This window comes from Zootermopsis nevadensis, unplaced genomic scaffold (assembly GCF_977971745.1).
Source record: "Zootermopsis nevadensis isolate Lab colony 2312 unplaced genomic scaffold, Znev_1.0 Znev_ptg000003l, whole genome shotgun sequence".
Taxonomy (NCBI): Eukaryota; Metazoa; Arthropoda; class Insecta; order Blattodea; family Termopsidae; genus Zootermopsis; species Zootermopsis nevadensis.
In genome coordinates, this window is record NW_028259135.1 from 4,298,226 (window position 1) to 4,319,708 (window position 21,483).

Sequence of the window (21,483 nt, forward strand, 5' to 3'; positions counted from 1 at the left end):
TAGTCGGTTCGTTTTCAGGGAGAAATTGAAGCAAATAATGAGGGTGTTCGTGGTGAAAGTTGTGTGAAGAATATTTCGACTTCGGAGACATAAATTAACCAGGAAATAAAAAAATACTTAACAAGGCTGTCCGTACTTTAAACCTTTATCCTAACACCCGAAAGCTAACCCGAATAAATCAAGGACGTGTGACGTGGAGTATACTTTGTGGGACCAGAATTAGAAATAAATAACAGGATGCCTGGCAAATTTCATGAAAATGGTTACTTGCTGGATCAAAATTTAGATGGGAGGATAACATTAAAATATGTTAAAATTAAATTATTTACAATTGTAAATCGATTATTCGATATGGAACACAGAATGATATTTTAATTATTTTAATTATCTTATTTTAAATACATTGTGATTTGACGGAATAACCAAATAATTTAATTTTAATTTAATAAATCACAATATGACGCAACTACACTATTTTTTAAAATACGTTGTGAAACTGTCCGAAATATTTAGCATATAATCTCAAACTCACTTCATCGCCGAACTTTCTGACAATCGCTCTGATAATGGAGACAGCAGGGACCACTGAATCATCGTTAAACTTCTACGAGACTATACGGCGCTACATCCCAGAAGACAGCCATCTTCAGCATGAACATAGTTTATGCATGCACACCTAAATAACTATATCATATTAAATTACCCGGTGTCCCATGAGACACAGAAATTTATTTCAATGCAGGTCTGCGACAACACGTTTCCAGACAGAGTTGTGTTCACTCAAAGCGGAGCGTCTCTTACCAAAAAGGGCAATCGATACTGAAACAAGCAAGCGGAATGCTTCCCTTCTGATTGTACAAGGCAAGGTTTTACTATATCTACAGATATCATACGACAGAAATACAGAACAGCTGGCGTACCCCACTGAAACACACTCATGTTAATATCTATTTCAGTTTTGAAACTATCGTCACTGAATTCCTTCACGACAAAATATACGGAACACCCCAGTTTTCAAATACGCTGAGATACTAAGGTCTCAACACCAATAAACGGCAATACCTTCTGCATGAAGTTCTCATCTAGGATTATACAAGTAATTAATCAAGTGTCAATATTTCAGCCCTTTGAGGCATAAACCCCGTCTAAATGACATTCAAGAATCCAGTACCTACCTCAAAGAAAGCAATTCGTCTCAATTACGAAAATTAGTAGGTTAATGATGTTCCGATAAACATACAGAATTTATAAATACAGGCTTACTCTGTACGCAAAATATAGAAACACTGAATGTTTGAACAGGTAGTAATTGTAGTTACTGCTGTGATTTAAGGGGTTATAAATGTGCTTCTTCGAACAAAAAACTTGAAGAGATTGTGAAATAAACACGTGGTCTATGTCTGCGACATACTTTTGTAAATAGGTTCATTCTTGCGTTGTATAGTGACATCATTTCAACTACATAGGTTATAGGAACTGCCACGGTGGTCTAGCGGTTAGAACGCTGGCCTTGTAATCCTGGGGGTCTCGGGTTCGATTCCCGGCGGTGCCCGAATTTATAACTTGTGTTGGGCAAGGCCGTGGTCTAGGCAACACGGAGTTTTCCTCCGGGGGCTTCCCCGGTTTCTCCGTGGCATCCCAACAATTACTCCATTCACACACAGAAGAAGGCAATGGCAAACCACTTCTGGATCATCTGCCAAGAACGTATATGAACAGGTCCCAGTCCGAGAAAAGGATGGAAGGATCCTGTTCATATGGACCTGTCGTCAGACAGAACACTAAATAATAATATAATAATAGGTTATAGGCTTCCGAATGGTAGGATGGCTTCGTGAATGACGATTTGGATGGGAATAAAGTGTCTGTTGTCAGCTTTGAGTCATATTTTAAGAGCATCCTCCTTCAGATTTCTTAACCAGCTTCGTGCTCATTTGTTTGTCTTCCTGTACTGCAGTCTCTTATAATGGCAGTTAAATTAGCATAATATTCAGTTTTTGTTTATTTAGTCCAGTACCAGCGATCTTAACGTTTTACTTCCAGAGGACACATTTTCGTACACAAATTTAATTAGAAAACCCGAAGAATAGACAAACCACTTGGAACGTTTAGGTGTATATATTATAGAATAATATTAAAATGGATTTTAAGAAACTGAGTTTGGTAATATTGGCTCGATTCATCTAGCTTAGGATAAGAAGCCGCGTCGGGCTTTTGTGAACACGATAATGAATAATAGGCTCTATAAAGGCCGAAATATTTGAAGATTTCTGTCTTCTGGGTTGTTGCGCCGTGTAGTCTGGTCGATGTTAACCAACGTTTCAGAGGTCATACTGCCTCCATCATCAGGGCGGTGAATATGAAGATTTCTGTCTTCTGGGTTGTTGCGCCGTGTAGTCTGGTCGATGTTAACCAACGTTTCAGAGGTCATACTGCCTCCGTCATCAGGGCGATGAATATGAAGATTTCTGTCTTCTGGGTTGTTGCGCTGTGTAGTCTGGTCGATGTTAAACAACGTTTCAGAGGTCATACTGCCTCCGTCATCAGGGCGATGAGTATGAAGATTTCTGTCTTCTGGGTTGTTGCGCCGTGTAGTCTGGTCGATGTTAACCAACGTTTCAGAATTCATACTGCCTCCATCATCAGGGCGATGAATATGAAGATTTCTGTCTTCTGGGTTGTTGCGCCGTGTAGTCTGGTCGATGTTAACCAACGTTTCAGAGGTCATACTGCCTCCGTCATCAGGGCGATGAATATGAAGATTTCTGTCTTCTGGGTTGTTGCGCTGTGTAGTCTGGTCGATGTTAAACAACGTTTCAGAGGTCATACTGCCTCCGTCATCAGGGCGATGAATATGAAGATTTCTGTCTTCTGGGTTGTTGCGCCGTGTAGTCTGGTCGATGTTAACCAACGTTTCAGAATTCACACTGCCTCCGTCATCAGGGCGATGAATCTTACAGCGAAATATTTTTAACTAGCTGAGCGACTGTTATAATTTCTAGAAGAACTCCACTACATGGAGTAATCTTTCGCAAGATACCACCTTGATAGCAGTAGCCTGTAATTTCAGAAGTGGATCTCAGAGAAATGCTTGTAAGGATATGAAATTGACTGCGCTATATGCGATTTGCAGTTTTCTCGGCAGCGAGGATATGAAAATGATAATGATGATGATAATAAGGATGTTATGGGTCTTGGCGCCGTGGACACTCGTCGGTAGATTAAAACGTTTCTGAGAAAAACACTGTCTCCATCTTCAGGGCTGAATTTGCAGTGCTGGGAAATTCATGGATTAAACTAGAAGACAGACGTCTCCTGGGTTGTAGCGCAGTGTAGTCTGTTAGAAGTTCCCCGACGTTTCAGTGATTCTTACTGTCTCCATCATCAGGGGATCGCCGTTTGAAAAGTTGGCGAACTTCTGCCAGATTATACAACGCCACAACCCAGAAGACAGCCATCTTCATGACAACCAGGAATCCTACTTGGATTGAACTAGTTCTTTGCAGCGTCCTGTGGTGTTTTGGCATCAGCGGTGTTAAATTTAGAGTCATACTTCAGAAATCTGACCAGTCTAATAAATCCGATAGTACAGTACGCAGTCTGTACATCCGAATAAATCTTGACTCTAAAACAATTAATGAATTGTAACATGATAGAATATAACAGAATGTTTAAACAATTTGCAGGTACTGCAAATACACGGTTGGGGTACAACGAATAATGTTTCTTGCTTTCCATTTTGCTGTCAATAAATCACAATCTGTTGACACCATTTTACAGTCTCTCATTTGAAAATATGATAGTTACTTGTATTGTAAAAATATCCCTCTTTTACAAAACACGAAGTTTCACTACCGTCCACAAAAAAAGGCAACCCGCTGAATTTCATCCTGTGGCAGGCAATTTCTTCCAGAACAGAGACACCCCTAATTCTTTAAGTCATGAAATTGCTAGTATTCCTGCACTTAATTTCACTTACACATCAGTTTACAATGTGTATTACAGACAATGCTTTAAAATGTCCTTTTAGTACACTCAAACTATTATCAAAACTGACAGTAACAAAGTCATCCATTAACCACTGCAGCTCCGCGGTTTATGCTAATTTGTTGAAGCCGTTTCTGGCTGTTTTAATACCAATCGAGAGAAAGGTAGAGAGTGAGAGAGAGATTACGCAACGTGTGGACGGATATGGACCTCTCTAAATTGACTGTGCTACAATGTCGACCTCTGCTATAGAAGTGGGGAAAGTGTAATCCCTACTGGGACATGACGTCCGTCTGCCTGATGGTAATTGATGCGCTCTGGCTTAACGGAATGTTATAAAATATTTGTATGGAGGGATCCAGTACTCATGTTTCTCAAACTGCTATCAATAAAATAAACAACACAGTCGTGCGAAGTTCCGAAATTAAGGCAACACTAATGTAATTCAATGCAGAATCCTGATATTTCAATACGGTTATACAGCCATGCGAAACATTTTACCCTTAGTAAATTTCTCGCAAAGGAATATGGTAAAACTTAAATTGGTAAGTAAACATTTTATTTTTTATTTGTAGTGTTCTGTCTGACGACAGGTCCATATAAACAGGATCCTTCCATCCTTTTCTCGGAATGGGACCTGTTCATATACGTTCTTGGCAGATGATCCAGAAGTGGTTTGCCATTGCCTTCTTCTGTGTGTGAATGGAGTAATTGTTGGGATGCCACGGAGAAACCGGGGAAGCCCCCGGAGGGAAAACTCCGTGTTGCCTAGACCACGGCCTTGCCCAACACAAGTTATAAATTCGGGCACCGCCGGGAATCGAACCCGAGACCCCAGGATTACAAGGCCAGCGTTCTAACCGCTAGACCACCGTCGTGGCAGGTAAGTAAACATACATGGTTATAAATATTAACGCATAAGGCCAAAAATTCTTTCAACATCATTACCATGACAATGATTGCGTAACACACAATGTCATAGATAGTAAGTATCCTGTAAGGCCCAAAATCCCATAACAGCAAATTATCACCAACCAACACTTCATCATTATGCAGATATTGTGTGTAACAGAAAATAATCACGGAAAGAAAAATAACGCATACCACAAGTGTGGCGCGTTAGCTACAGTTTGACTTTTAACCTTTGCGAAAGGTGCCAGTGACGTCACATAGTCCGACAGTGCGGTGACGTCATCGCGGAGGTTCTACGTTTTTCCTAGGCTTGCAGGGAATTTCCTACGTCTTGAAATCACTGACAGCAGATTCCCCACGCCGAGGGTTCGACATCCAATCACTTCAGCGCACAGACGACACCCAACTACTCAGATAACTTCAATACAACTGGCACTCGGCTCACAAACAAATTCCACATGAACTGACCCGTGATTGAATCCAGAACATGGAAGCGAGTACGATCACCGAATTACCTACGACACAACCGAATGGTAGCAAATTCATTCCTACCAAACAGTGATGCCGGCTTCCAGGGGCAAGTTCCCATTGGCATACCTGGTTTGATGTCAGCATTTCTTAAAAAACGTATGTAAACAAAACGTACCAAACCTCGACAAATTAGTCGATATATTAACCAAATACGCGTGCAGAAAAAACCATTGTTTCAGCGTCATTATGACACTGTCAAGTTTCCCCATATATTTCAATTGTCAGCGATTAAATTTAAGATCCACGGAACCAGCCACTAATATTTCAGTCCCATAACATTATATACAGAATGATTCAAAAGGTTACGGCCAAACTGAAGGAGCGTATAGAGGGGCTCAGAGAGAACAACTTTCTAATAAGAATCCATGTCCTCCGAAGTTATCCTGAGTCAGTCGAGGCCATTGAAATAATTTGGTTTGTAAGATTCCTAATATAATCCTTGTACATTAATAAAAAAACAAAATTAAGCTAGTAGGAGAATAGCAAAGTACGATTATTTCAGCGGTATGTTATCAGACTTCCCTACCTTCAATGGCCTTGACTGACTCAGGATAACTTCGGAGGACATGGATTCCTATTCGAAAATTGTTCTCTCTGAGTCCCTCCATACGCTTCTTCAGTTTGGCCTTAACCTTTTGAATCACCCTGTATAAACACCTATGTTCTGCGCGGTCATAATTATTAATCCAAATATTCTGTAGCTTACTCTATTACGCAGGTGGAAGTGTTTCATTGTGTTCGTCACAAGTTCCCTCCAGAAATACTCGTACTTAGTTCACACACCACTCACGTTCATATGTCGCGTTCCAGTAAGTTATGACACACTATATATCGATTTAAGCCAACTGTTTTGGTTGAAACGTGTCATATTCAGAGAAAACTTCATAGAATAGCAAACATAAGCTGAATTCGTTTTACCCTACGGAAGAAGTAAGCCAGGCCTCTGTACACAAGGAGCCCAAATTAGGCTTGTCTCCTTATAAGTTAACCTATAATTGGATAGCGAACCGTTAAATAACCATGAATAAATTTCAAGGATAATTTAGTACTGAATGAGGGGGAAAGGAAAGATGGCTGTAGAGTAGGGGATCATGACGCGTTTAAAAATAGATCAAAAAGGGTAAAATGTAATATAATTTTGATTTGTTACTCTTACATTTTAGGAAGACTGTTGCAGAAATTTTACAAATTTTAAATATAATTAATCCTATAAAGCTGAAGTTTGTCCAAATAATATTTAAGAATTCGGTCTATACCCCAAATAAAACACAGACCGTTGCCATTACAACGATCAATTTAGGAAAATATTCCCCGTTTTACATTTAGAATGAGAATCTTACGAAACCCATTAGTACACAAAATATAGTTACTAATTGTTAAAGTAGTTGGTACGTATAGTTACCATTCATTTTAAAAGGGTTAATTTAATCGTCCCTATGTTAAGTAAACAAACAAACAAACAAACAACTTTTTCAATAAAATGAAAAACAAATAAAATACCGTGGATAAAAATTTACTTGGATATTATCCATCGTCTAGTAATAAAACGTAAAAAACGTAAAATGACGTTTCGGAGATGGGGCTCTATCTCCGTCTTCAGGTTCCTACTCAGTTGGGCCCACTAGATAGAGCTAATCCCTACGTTACGTTTTATTACTAGACGATGGATAATATCCAAGTAAATTTTTATTCAATTGACTCTTCACCTTCGTCAAGAAGTTTTAGATTTAAAATACCGTGGCTTTAAAAAGTGAAAATAATTATAAATAGACTATCAGTAACATTTGCAGTTTAGTGACAATCTGGATAATTCAAAATTAAACATCTCGAAATTCGTATTTTCAGCCCCTAGCCTACTAGACTACACGAAGCAACAATCCAGAGACAGTCAACTTTACAGGGCACATATTTTCTGAACCGCTCTATTGCCTCATATCGTAATCTATACCAATAAAAACTACTGGTATTACATTCAATAAAATCTTCTCGGGCAATCAGCCGCGTTAACTGGTTACCTTAGTAAACCGACGTTTCGGGAACAAACTCTGTCCCCATATTCAGGGTTCTGATGTGACTGGATCCTCGGAAGTCGCCTGTGTACACGGTAACCAGTTAACGCGGCTGATTACCCGAGAAGATTTTATTGATTGTACTCGCCGCGAAAGTATCAAATCCTATATGGTATTATATTATTACTGTCTTTTAAAATAAATAATTATAACAGTGAAAACATGACAAAGTTCCTTCCCAAACACCAACATAAAGACGTATGGTGGAGTGGAGGTAAAGATACACAAATCCTTAACCTTGGCACTAGATACAGGTGAGTGATCTGCTTGAATCTCCTGCTACAGTACTCGTGGAGCAAACGAAACCAGTGCCATTGGGTTGGCCCCAGGGACGGTCTGCACGCCGTAATATTTGTATTGTTATTGCAGCTATGGCTTCCTGCCTGACCCACATTGGGCAAAGATTCATCAATCATCCGTTCAGAATCAGCATTAATTTTTGAGCTGTGTTTTTGTACAAGAGAAAAACGCTGAAGTCTGAAGAATGACGAATGAAAAATGAAGCGAGTGGCGCTGCACGTCAGTCAACTGAAGACGGCAGCAGAAGATGAACTTTGGAATTCATTTCGAGATTATATCCTTACGTGCGGCAGTGGAATTAAAGTGAAAGTTCATTATGAAAGTGACGTAAGAAATGTCTTACCGTCTCGCAGTGTGGACCGATTTCTTTCAACCAGTCTCTGGGTTGTTTCCCCGTTCTTCTTCCCTTCTTCATTATCTTAATTCTCTCTTATTTTTATCTTCCTTCTCCGTTTATATTCTAATTTTTTTTTGTATTATCACGTTACGTCTTATATTTTCCGTTCCATTCTTCTTTTAATTTCTTTAATCTGTTACGCTTTCAATCGTAATTTACTCCCTGTCCCATTCTTCAGTTCTTCCATTTTTTCCGTTCTTGTACTTTCATCTATATTCATCTGTTTTCTTCCTTTTCTGTCTACACATCCTTCTCCTTATTTTATCAATTTCTTATGCTCGCCTCGTTCTCTGCTATTTATGTTACTTATGAATGCCACTCTTAACATGATATCATTTATTTAATTCTTAAATTCTATAACTACTATTTGTAATCAAAAGCCAACATTAACAAACACCTACATTACATTACGTTAACAGCTGATTTTAACAACAAAATTCAAGGATATGAAATTCAATGTATTGTAGACAGAAGATGATAAAGTGTCATTATTTGTCCAAGAAAGTTTCAGCTTATGAGTCTAGTGCTCTGAATAAAATTCTGCAATAAGTAACGCCCAGAATAAACCGACTGATTCTAATGATATTAATTCTGACTCTTCTTAGCTTTTTATTTATTTCTTACGACTTTTTAATATTGTTTACGATCATGTCTCTACGGATCGTAACCAAAAGTCACAATTAAAATAATTCCAAAATTCAATATTATAACAAAATTATTTTTACATTAATAAAATTTTATCTGCGAGTTTAATGGGTCCGCGAGTTTAATTGCGGTTTTAAGTAATTCAGATATAGACTCTTAGAATTAATAAGAACACGAATCGATGTTCACACAACCGGAATATCTTAAGAAGATAATTCAAAATAAATAAATGTATTAATGTTATTTCTGGTAGTACTGAGCATCTGTCAGTCAGTATAGTGACTAGCTACGGGCTGGACGACCGGGGTTCGATCCCCGACGGGGACAGAGGATTTTTCCTCTAGCCTCTTCGTCCAGACCGGCTCTGGGGCCCACCCAGCCTCCTCTACAATGGGTACCGGGGTCCTTTCCCGGGGGTAAAGCCGGCCGGGGCGTGATGCCGACCACTCACCCCCATCTAGTGCCGAGGTCAAGGAAGAGAGGAGCTATACCTCCTCTCACCCCAAACGCCTACATGGCGTATAGTGGGACAAACTTTACTTTACTTTACTGAGCATCTGTGTCCTTAATCTCCATTTCTGACAGCCTCAAAGAACGTAACGAGCAAAATAACATATAGATTTGGATATTTTTTAATTCTTAAGATTACATTCAGAATGATTTTCTTCAATTTTAATTGTTCTGGAATGGAACCTCCAGAGTGCACTTACGTGCTATGTAAAAGAAATTATATATTTCCAGACAAAGACAATATATTTGATCGACGCTCCTACTTCTTACATTTCTTTTACCGTTGATCTAACCAACATGTCACAATAATGTTTAAGCATGGTCCTTATTAGCAATTTATAAGTTTAGCAGAAGTTCTGTATAGAACATATACTCAACCATGGAGGTAATTCGAAACAAAGCAACTACCAGAGAATACATTTTATTAAGATCTGTATGTTTATCGTGAGAAATGAAAAATGTGTTAGGGAATATAGATTGGTTTTATAGTAATTTTGTTTATTTACAATAACAAACCAATATTAATTATTGGGGTGGTTTATAATACGTTTCTCTTGAGGGGCACATCTGACACCTAGCGAGCGTCGCTGAAAGTACGTACTATGGACTGCAGCCATCAGATGGAACTTTTGCCTTGACTTCAAATCCCCGCGAAAGTTTTCAGAGCAAATTCACTTGATCGACAACGAAACCTCTAAAACCGACTTCAAAAATATTAATTACACTTGTAACAAAAGAAAATGTATCAGAATCTATATGAACAATGAAATATATATTTCAATCAGCATCAGGCGGTTCGCCGGGTTTCCCAACAGAACTTCCATGGTTTTCCTACATTCAACGTGAATGTTAACATAGTTCCCTAAAGTCGTTGCCACCTCCTTACAAATCCTATGTACACAGCATTCAAAATTCTCATGACATCTGTGGCTGTGTGACGTATGAAGACATTAATGTAGTTGAATACAATAATCGATTGATCAGTACAATTCCTGTTAAGATTTGAGGTTTTTACAGCGATGAGTATGAAGATTTCTGTCTTCTGGGTTGTTGCGCTGTGTAGTCTGGTCGATGTTAACCAACGTTTCAGAGGTCATACTGCCTCCGTCATCAGGGCGATGAGTATGAAGATTTCTGTCTTCTGGGTTGTTGCGCGGTGTAGTCTGGTCGATGTTAACCAACGTTTCAGAGGTCATACTGCCTCCATCATCAGGGCGATGAGTATGAAGATTTCTGTCTTCTGGGTTGTTGCGCTGTATAGTCTGGTCGATGTTAACCAACGTTTCAGAGGTCATACTGCCTCCGTCATCAGGGCGATGAGTATGAAGATTTCTGTCTTCTGGGTTGTTGCGCTGTGTAGTCTGGTCGATGTTAACCAACGTTTCAGAGGTCATACTGCCTCCGTCATCAGGGCGATGAGTATGAAGATTTCTGTCTTCTGGGTTGTTGCGCTGTGTAGTCTGGTCGATGTTTACCAACGTTTCAGAGGTCATACTGCCTCCATCATCAGGGCGATGAGTATGAAGATTTCTGTCTTCTGGGTTGTTGCGCCGTGTAGTCTGGTCGATGTTAACCAACGTTTCAGAGGTCATACTGCCTCCGTCATCAGGGCGATGAGTATGAAGATTTCTGTCTTCTGGGTTGTTGCGCCGTGTAGTCTGGTCGATGTTTACCAAAGTTTCAAGAGGTCATACTGCCTCCAGCATCAGGGCGATGAGTATGAAGATTTCTGTCTTCTGGGTTGTTGCGCCGTGTAGTCTGGTCAATATTAACCAACGTTTCAGAGGTCATACTGCCTCCATCATCAGGGCGATGAGTATGAAGATTTCTGTCTTCTGGGTTGTTGCGCCGTGTAGTCTGGTCGATGTTTACCAACGTTTCAGAGGTCATACTGCCTCCATCATCAGGGCGATGAGTTTGAAGATTTCTGTCTTCTGGGTTTTTGCGCCGTGTAGTCTGGTCGATGTTAACCAACGTTTCAGAGGTCATACTGCCTCCATCATCAGGGCGATGAGTATGAAGATTTCTGTCTTCTGGGTTGTTGCGCCGTGTAGTCTGGTCAATATTAACCAACGTTTCAGAGGTCATACTGCCTCCATCATCAGGGCGATGAGTATGAAGATTTCTGTCTTCTGGGTTGTTGCGCCGTGTAGTCTGGTCGATGTTAACCAACGTTTCAGAGGTCATACTGCCTCCATCATCAGGGCGATAAGTATGAAGATTTCTGTCCTCTGGGTTGTTGCGCCGTGTAGTCTGGTCGATGTTAACCAACGTTTCAGAGGTCATACTGCCTCCATCATCAGAGTATGAAGATTTCTGTCTTCTGGGTTGTTGCGCCGTGTAGTCTGGTCGATGTTAACCAACGTTTCAGAGGTCATACTGCCTCCATCATCAGGGCGGTGAGTATGAAGATTTCTGTCTTCTGGGTTGTTGCGCCGTGTAGTCTGGTCGATGTTTACCAACGTTTCAGAGGTCATACTGCCTCCATTATCAGGGCGATGAGTATGAAGATTTCTGTCTTCTGGGTTGTTGCGCCGTGTAGAAGACAGAAATATTCAGTGCAATTCCTGTTCACACACTTCACCGAAACTGTCTAATATTCGTTTCATTCATCGCCATTTATATCCTTGTCAATTTAAATTTCTCTCTCTCTCTCTTCCTGCACCAATATTTGCTACGATATTTCAAAGCACAGAAAGTATTAATCGTATTACTAATGTCCTCCAATCTAATTTAAATATCGCCTTTTTTACTGAGTAACGTAAAAATGAAACATCAAGACAGTGAGTGACTCACTGAAACCCGTTGCAAATTCGTAATTGCCGCCTTGAAAAGTTTCATATTACGTGGATGGACTGAGCACTCCATAAAATGTACTTACATGGGCAATCTAAGTCAATTGACTGCCTGTTCCTATAGTCCACTCATTTATCATATTTTCATTCTCGTTTTCACGTCATTATTTTCGTTTCTTCTTTCTTATATTCTCTGGACTTCTACCCTTATTCCTCCTACCTCTGTTTCCTTCCGTACATCCTCCGCTTTATTACTTTCATTTGTTTATTTATTTGTGTTCCTCCGGCTTTCGCATTCGTTCGCTCTTTTTCTCTCCCACAATATAGACCGGAACAATTGAAGGAAATAAAAATACTGCATCATAATTAATTTCCAGAACTCCTTGTTATTATCAATACCTTATCTCTGACATTATTAATATTAAATTAATATTAGCAATACTTTTTCAGTGTTAAATACCTGTCACTTTACAGCAAAGGCGTGCTGATCATCATCAACATCCCAGGGATTAGACCAGGGGTGGGGAACCTGCGGCCTTAAGACCACACGTGGCCTTCTAGGTCCTTAAGTGCGGCCTTTTGACTGAATCCAAATTTTACAGAACAGATTCTTTTATTTTTATTAATACATTTTTCAAGACGCCCTTAAGGTCACAAATGACGGATACCCATCTAGAGGATCAACTGAAACTGCGTACCTCCATGCTGTAACCAAACATTCAAATTCTTTCCAACAAAAAGCAGACACAACAAAGTCATTAAAAGATTAGTTAACTTTAAAATTAACAAATACATTAAAACCCCTCTAGTTGGACACCCCTATATCCTGGACACTCCTCTATATTGGACAGTTTTAATTGGAATCGGTGAATATCCTATAATTTTACATGTCCACAATACTCTATATCTTGGACACTCCCTTATCCTGGAACTTGGTCACCCCTTTTGTTGTAAGTTGAACAGGTTCATGCACTTAGCTTCAATGCTTTTATGGGAAACGTTTACAGTTAGTAATATATGACAATAAATGCCTTCTACCTGAGGATTAGCTTATGGTTGAGGGTGTGAGACATTGAACGCATCATTGGAATGCAATGAAAGTGTATAGTTATTCTTTTGTTGAACCCTTTACTGGAGTTTTAACTTTGTCAGTACTGTGCTTGCAACTGAGATAAACAGTGTTAACAGAAATTACAGTAGTTAGAAGATTATGTAAGTAACTAGATTACATTGTCGTAAACGTAAAGTATTGGTGTCCTTCACTTTTAGCTTATCCATGCAAGTTTAATTTAGTGAAAACAAAATTTGTAAAAATTTAATTTACCATTTTGATTTATCTTATCAATAATTTCCTTTTTGGGAAGGGCTCCATAATACTTTACAATTACCACATTGTCATTACACCACAATTTGAAAGGATGATTTTCCCCTTTCCCTCCATCCTGGACACCCCTGTAAGTTGGAAACATTATCGTGGAACCGCAAGTGTCCAAGTTAGAGAGGTTTCACTGTAGTTTTCATATTTTTTTTTTTTGAAATTATTAAGTACATAGTAGTTAGATTTTTACAAAATAATGTACATTTTTAAGTATATCTAATTGAAATTTCTTGAATGAGGCCTTATTTGATTACAGCCAAATTAATGCTGCCTTCCAACATGAAAAGGTTCCCTGCCCCTGGATTAGACTAAAAACATACGATAGACCCATATTTCTTAAAGAGCTATTGGAGACGAACGAGTCCATCCTGCTGTCAGATGGAAAGATCGTGTAACGCAACCAAAAAAACTTTCTAAAGAAGGTTTTGTAACAATGAATCATCATCGCCCTGCACCTGAGTTACGAGGGCTGTTGAAAGGTTTCATTAATCACTTTGAAGCCGGTCATGACAGGTTGTGCCACTAGTCTGGTACCCATGCTTTCTGGTAGTCTCTTACCTAATCTATATTGGTACTGGTATATAACCTCGTTCTCAGCTGTTACACGACACTGGTTCAATAACTTACTTTTGAAGTGTTGAAAGGGTTATTAGTAATGGCCATGACGAAATTGGATTCATTCAAATGTGAAGTAGATTGTATTCAAAAGGAAGCTGTCACATTTGTCTGGAAGGACTGAGAAAAACCACGAAATTCCTCAGTCAGTTTTATATCCTGACGAAGAATTTTGAATACGACGTGGACCTGAGTGACATTTGTCTGCAGAGACTTAGGAAATCCATGAAAACTTAAAGAGAACTAAAGATTACTTTCTTCTGGGGAACTGCGCCGTGTAGATTGATATTTTGCTGGTGTTTTAGAGTTTCAGAGACGCTCATAGCCTCAGTCACGTGGACAATGACTAAGCCGCGCGCGAGGAATTGGTATGAGCCGTGAAACCAGTCGGACAGCGTAGAAACTTGGCGAAACCAGGGAGTAAAAAGAGTGAGAAAGGGAGTCAACCGCTCCCTAGTGGAGGTCTGTGGCTTCGCCTAGGTTGGTAAAATTGGGGCCGGAAGGAGCAGGACAAAACGTGGGTGAATACGAGAGAGACAGAGAGAGAGATAACTACCGCAAAATACAATGTACTAAGGGAAGGAAACAGAAGTGTATGTGTATGTATGGCTTTCTTGTCTTTGCAATATGCTGCCAACAGTACTTGGTATCGTATGCAAATGACGTGTGTGTGTGTGTTTTCATACAAAGCTTGAAACACGCGTTCTATCCACACGCCATTTTCACTGGATCTGATTCACCCATCCATATCATTTGAAGCTATTCTGCCCTATCCCGTACTTACGGAATTCTTTGATAAGAAAAATAGCTATTATTTCCCTAAAAAAAACATTAGGAAACTGATTTTTATAACGGAGATGAGTTTTTTTGTGAGGTAGGAGCATAATTTTAAATGTTATTTAGATGAACTTATCATTTCAGTGTGTTAAGGAACACTTTTAGTAAAAATTAATCTTTCAATAGAAGTCTACAAAGGAATTATTATACTTCAAGTTTCCCTTATAGTAAAAGAGAGAATGAAATTATTCTAAAATATTTACCGAACTTTTTTAAATAGCCCAGTGATCACTTGATAGGAAACAGATTTATATGCAAACGACACAGTACGAAAGCGTTTAACTTATCCGATATCCGATCGTGACCATCGATTTTCAATATCCTTCTACACTGGGGGTTTCAACCACGTGTCTTTCAACTGCAGAGATTCGTATATGAACTGATGGTCCTTTTGTGTTCGTGTTATATCTGAACAACGGTGTTTTTCTGTGCATGCAGTACGAGTGTTGAATTTAAACTGACAAACATCGGTTACAGCAACAGGCCTATGGAGATTACAAAAGGGCTTTCGTGTTAAAAGCAATACGCTCTTGTCATAACATTCCCAAAAGGACAAGCTGTGCCCATGTTATTGGTGTAATTTTATTGTCACAAATTTATTATTTTTGGAGCGTGTGGATGAGTTCGTCACATGTCTGTTGTTTTTTTTCGTCTGTTTCTGCAGAACCATAGTATCTATGGCCTATTTAATATTTCAATACGATTTTACTCGTAAAATAGTGCGACAAGCGCCTTGTTCAACGTGCAAACATAACCAGGTCACATTTTATTTCCCAAGCATTCAAGTGGACTCTCTGCCGAAATTTAGCATCAAAACACAAGAACTGTCACGTTGAGTAGCACCCAGCAACAATTCGTAACAAGAAGTCAATGACTTGCAATTTATTTTTATGTTTTTAACGACGTACTTTCAGTTTCAAAATTACGTTGCATCGAATTTAGTTGTTAAAATATTCGTGAATAACAAACAGGCTAAAGGAAGTGGCTGTGACGTATTTAAAGGTACTAGCCTCTGCATCCAGACCGGCTCTGGGGCCTACCCAGCCTCCTCTACAATGGGTACCGGGGTCCTTTCCCGGGGGTAAAGCCGGCCGGGGCGTGATGCTGACCACTCACCCCCATCTAGTGCCGAGGTCAAGGAAGAGAGGAGCTATACCTCCACTCACCCCAAACGCCTACATGGCGTATAGTGGGATAAACTTTACTTTTAGTATGGTATTTACCTAGAAGTACTGAAAAGAAATACGGAAGCAATGAGGACAGCTGAACCCGATCGATATACGGACACATTAGAAACATCCTCTGTTAACACGTAGCCCAGAACAACGCTAACGCCGATCCTGTGGTCGATTCTCTTTTGTCCACGAGGGTCAGGTCTCCCACGATTATTGTCAAGAAGAAACACAGGTGATTGTTAGGTTCCTTAACGACGTCGATTTGCATCAGAAGTGCTTAATTACCCATCATCAGGAAGATAATCGGCCTGGTGATATAGGTAATAAGCACCTGTGAAATATCGCTCTATTTTTACAGACTCCACTACCCTACATCACAGAAGATAGCCACTTCACACGTTAGAGTAGAATAGAATGGTAAGATAATCGTGAATGGTGAGTACATAAGGGTTTGGAAGGTGGTGTGGTAGTAGCTGATCTGAATCAGGCTGTTATCGAGTAGTTCGCATGACGAGACTGAAAGTAGCCACGAACAGATACTGAAATCGAGTGACCTATAGGCATGGGCAAACAACGTGCACATGAGTGACCGTTACGAGCGGTTCAAAACGAGCGCTGTCGGAAGTCTTGGCCACGCCTTTGTTAAAATCATTTATCCAGGTTTTTAGCTCTGGATATCAGCCCAAGTCCTACAGTCTACCCCACAGTCAAACGCGTTTTAAATTATTAACGGAATTGACATTAAATTTTTACAATTGTGACGTCACCCACACTCCAAGTTTTTGCCGATTACAATAACTGCAGAAAATCTTACAGGTCTGGAGCGATACATAAACATAAACTCTGTCGTCTAACGTCAAGAATTCTTTTCGTTTATTTTATATTTTTAAGAATTTTGCGCCCAATGTTAAGACAGTAGTGTACCCAATTTTCGTGTTTTTGGAAATTTGGATTCAAATAACTGCCATGGAATTGTGCTGTCCTAAATACGTTTCTGCGATGCAAATTTCGAAACAGACAGAATCACTTTGATCTACTCTCTATAGAACCACCTATCAGGCAGCAAATCAGAACACAATTTCGTGTTACATTCTAAATAATATTGGCAGCTGACATCACGAGATAGAAAGAAACGCCAAAGGTCAATTGTCACACAGTTGTGTGTAACACACAAATATTAACAAGCAGATACCATAAGTAATTTGTTACCAGTTTCGTCACAAGTGTAATGAATATGAAATGTGTATCTGTTTGATCCCTTAATGCTAGGATACCAAATGTCAGCCCTTTCAAAATAACGTAAGCCGTTCTCTCTGCTGTGAAACGTCAACATATCACATGCGAAATAGTTTATTATGCAACAAACACGAAACCTTTTGATAACCCCAACAAAGCTAAATCTATTGACAGTTTGACGGGCAAACAAACACATGGATTTACAGAAGTGGGGAACGCATCTGTGCGTTCCATGTCCGTTAGAAGTAAAATGCAAGAGGATTCGGGAAGTACATCAAGTGATGAAACATGAATGGGGAAGACATACAAAGAGAGAAAATAAAGATGTGAACATATGAAAGGAATAAAAAATATGAAGAGGGATCAAGTTACGAAAGAAATCGTCTTCCGTTGAATTTCAATGGACTTTTTACCCCAGATATTCTAATGTTACTGACAAGGATACACTTTTTATTTTTTGTGGAATTGTTATACGAAGCAGTCAGAATGGTAAACTGTACACCTGTACCGAATGATAGGTAGATTTATGAATAATGAATTTTTAATTAATGTGGAAGGAAGATTTCATGGGATAATTTAAGGTAGTATTAGGAAATTTACATTAAGGAACTAAGAAAACCGGCTACAAGACTCAGTCAGAAAAGAAAGTATTCGGCCCGAGATTTTAACCTATAGTCTCTTGAACAAGAACCAGAATCCTAATCACTCAACCCCCTAAGCTCGGTGAAAATAAATGAGTATAAACTTTGCGAGTCTGACTCCATATACCAATCGTTTTCCTTGCCTCTGCTTTGAGTCGCTGAAGATCTAAGGATTACTGCACATGGAATCCTAAAGAGGCAATTTCTTGTAGAGTGCGCTTATATTCTTACGCCCGTTTTAGAGAGTCGTGTGCAAAAAGCCGATATGAATATTCCACCAGTTTTATAATAACGTTGGTGGAAATTACTGCAAGTTTTTAGTAAAATTCTCTCGTCTCAAGATAAAGAGTTGTACCTCCAGTCGTTTCAGGAACATAAGTAAGTAAAGTAAGTAAAGTTTGTCCCACTATACGCCATGTAGGCGATTGGGGTGAGGGGAGGTATAGCTCCTCTCTTCCTTGACCTTGGCACTAGATGGGGGTGAGTGGTCAGCATCACGCCCCGGTCGGCTTTACCCCCGGGAAAGGACCCCGGTACCCATTGTAGAGGAGGCTGGGTGGGCCCCACAGCCGGTCTGGACGCAGAGGCTAGAGAAAAAAAATCCTCTGCCCCCGTCGGGGATCGAACCCCGGCCGTCCAGCCCGTAGCTAGTCACTATACTGACTGAGCTATCCCGGCTCATCATATAGAGACAGGAACATGTGAACATGTGAACGGAAATGTTTCGGGCCACTTGACGATGAAATGGAAACTTCCCAATCTCAAAAAAAAAAATATTCTGTGTTTCTAAAATTATGTCCAAGCAAAGGATACAAAAATAAAATCTGAATAAATTTTGGAAGTAGCAGTGTAACATGATCTCTCCCGAACTGCGGGTCAGAACCCAGAGCGAATCGAGTATAGATTGATGTTTCGCGTAAGGAGACAAATGTCAGTAGCACGACAGTCAAATTTTACGACAATGTGAAAATGGGGGGAGTTTGTGAAATTGGTTGCGGAATTCTTGTCTGCCCGTTCTGCATTCTCGTGAAGGCATGTGGCACAGGGGGATTACCAAATGACTTACATTTGTAGAAATAGTAGCGCACATTTAACTGACACGCTGTACTGGTTTGCTTATTTCTCTCACAACCACAAGTTAAACAGCCAGCTTATACTGCCCGTTGTCAAAATCATACAGAGTGAGTACAAAAGTACTTTGCACTTTCAAAATGATAGAGAAAATAATAAGGCGTACTTACAACTTCACATTTGCACCAGTCGATAGAAGAACTCTCATTGTGTTATACATATCTCACAGTGTCGGACTGCAGATGTCAAAACAATCACCCTGATGACGGAGGTAGTATGACCTCTGAAACGTTAGTTGACATCGACCAGACTACACAGCGCAACAACCCAGAAGACAGAAATCTTCATACTCATCGCCCTGATGATGGAGGCAGTATGACCTCTGAAACGTTGGTTAACATCGACCAGACTACACAGCGCAACAACCCAGAAGACAGAAATCTTCATATTCATCGCCCTGATGACGGAGGCAGTATGACCTCTGAAATGTTGGTAAACATCGACCAGGCTACACGGCGCAACAACCCAGAATACAGAAATCTTCATACTCATCACCCTGATGACGGAGGCAGTATGACCTCTGAAACGTTGGTAAACATCGACCAGACTACTAGGCGCAACAACCCAGAAGACAGAAATCTTCATACTCATCGCCCTGATGATGGAGGCAGTATGACCTCTGAAACGTTGGTTAACATCGACCAGACTACACAGCGCAACAACCCAGAATACAGAAATCTTCATACTCATCGCCCTGATGACGGAGGCAGTATGACCTCTGAAACGTTGGTAAACATCGACCAGACTACTAGGCGCAACAACCCAGAAGACAGAAATCTTCATACTCATCGCCCTGATGATGGAGGCAGTATGACCTCTGAAACGTTGGTTAACATCGACCAGACTACACAGCGCAACAACCCAGAAGACAGAAATCTTCATATTCATCGCCCTGATGACGGAGGCAGTATGACCTCTGAAATGTTGGTAAGCATCGACCAGGCTACACGGCGCAACAACCCAGAATACAGAAATCTTCATACTCACCGCTGTGAAAATCTCAAATCTTACAAATCCTTATGTATATTGACTACTGACTGCTAGCGAAATATTCCATCTACAAGTGTTATTTTAATGTTCTCTCCATGTTTTGCAATTGAATGTTAAAGTCTAAACACGCCCATGTCTTGGTTTCGTAGGTTACGGTTCAAGTCCTACGCAAAGTTTCACTTGCTACAGGATTGGCTTTAATTCCCTTATTCGGTTATTCCTCCTCCCTTACCTAACAGAACACAATACAGTCTCCTCTTCGCTGCTTCCTTTATGCTAAGTTACTCAATGCAATTCGCTACTGCTACGCAGTAACCCAAGAACCATACTGCTAAGGGCACAGTTTCTTCAAAAGAACTGCGGAGGCGGTCCTTATCGCGGAAACAGGACGTTATTTTAACTTTGCAGTCGACAGGTTAGCTTTCCTGCTTCGTATTCAAGAACTTCCGGGTTTAAATCTTGGCCCAAACGCCCGCTATCCTAACTGAGGTGTTTCAGTACTTCCAGGCAAACGTTTAAAATATTACCTTGGACAACAGCAGCTTCTTTCCACATTCTTTCGAATTAATATTTTTCTGTACACTCGAAGCTACGTCATCTGAGCTACTAAAGCATCGTTAAACAAGCTTAATACAAAAATAAATAAAATAAAAGTGTAGTTTTCATTCCAGATAGAAATTTGTTTTTCAAGAAAGATTTATGGCTTTAAATTTCGTATTTCATATCAGCCCCTGTCAGAGACGGATTCTTGCCCTAGGGGTTAAGACGACTGGCAGGTGAATCCGTGCCTATAATTTCGTTTCGCGTTTCTTCCCACATTGTTTCTGGATGTAGCAAGTAAAAAGTATTTACACACCCCGTTTAGTTGAAATAACTTTACACAAAGAGAAGAATATTGTTATAAAGTACTTTATTCTATAGCTTATTACAAACAAAAACATCGTATTCTGATTGAAATCTTAATAAATAAACACAAAATAAACTTAACAAAAATGCAAATTCTATGCGCATTTTCGATTCAAACGTAAGTCGTCTAATAAACCTACATTGATCCATAAAAAAAAATGGAAACAAAGTTTTTATAGTGATGTTATAGCAAGAAGTTCAGATTCAATTTATGAATACACCCTTCAGGGCAATGCCTCCTATGAAACTTGAATTAGCCATATTTGTGCGAGATTGAATCTTTTTATTACGCATTAAAGGTCAATGTTATCGTAAAATTGGTAAAACGTTGAACCTGAATTTTTTCAACAGTACGGTACGTTATTAAAAGACGCAAAGAAACTGGTATGAACTGAGAACAAACATCGATCAGGCCAAGAATACGTACC

At 39.7% G+C, this 21,483-nt stretch overlaps 1 protein-coding gene across 3 annotated transcripts in view; it reads right to left on the reverse strand.

Moving 5' to 3' along the window:
- LOC110839567 (uncharacterized) overlaps positions 1 to 21,483 on the reverse strand; it is a 72,789-nt gene that overhangs the window by 36,890 nt on the left and 14,416 nt on the right. For 2 of the 3 annotated variants that reach the window (XR_015532509.1, XM_087340138.1), the window contains exon 3: positions 12,053 to 12,851. The exons of the other annotated variant lie outside the window; for it this stretch is intronic. Coding sequence is in view for 1 of the 2 variants with exons in the window: in XM_087340138.1 (XP_087196264.1) it covers positions 12,819 to 12,851 (33 nt within the window). In the remaining variant the exon portion in view is untranslated. Of the gene's footprint in view, positions 1 to 12,052; positions 12,852 to 21,483 lie in introns of those variants that run through there. 3 annotated transcript variants of the gene reach the window in all.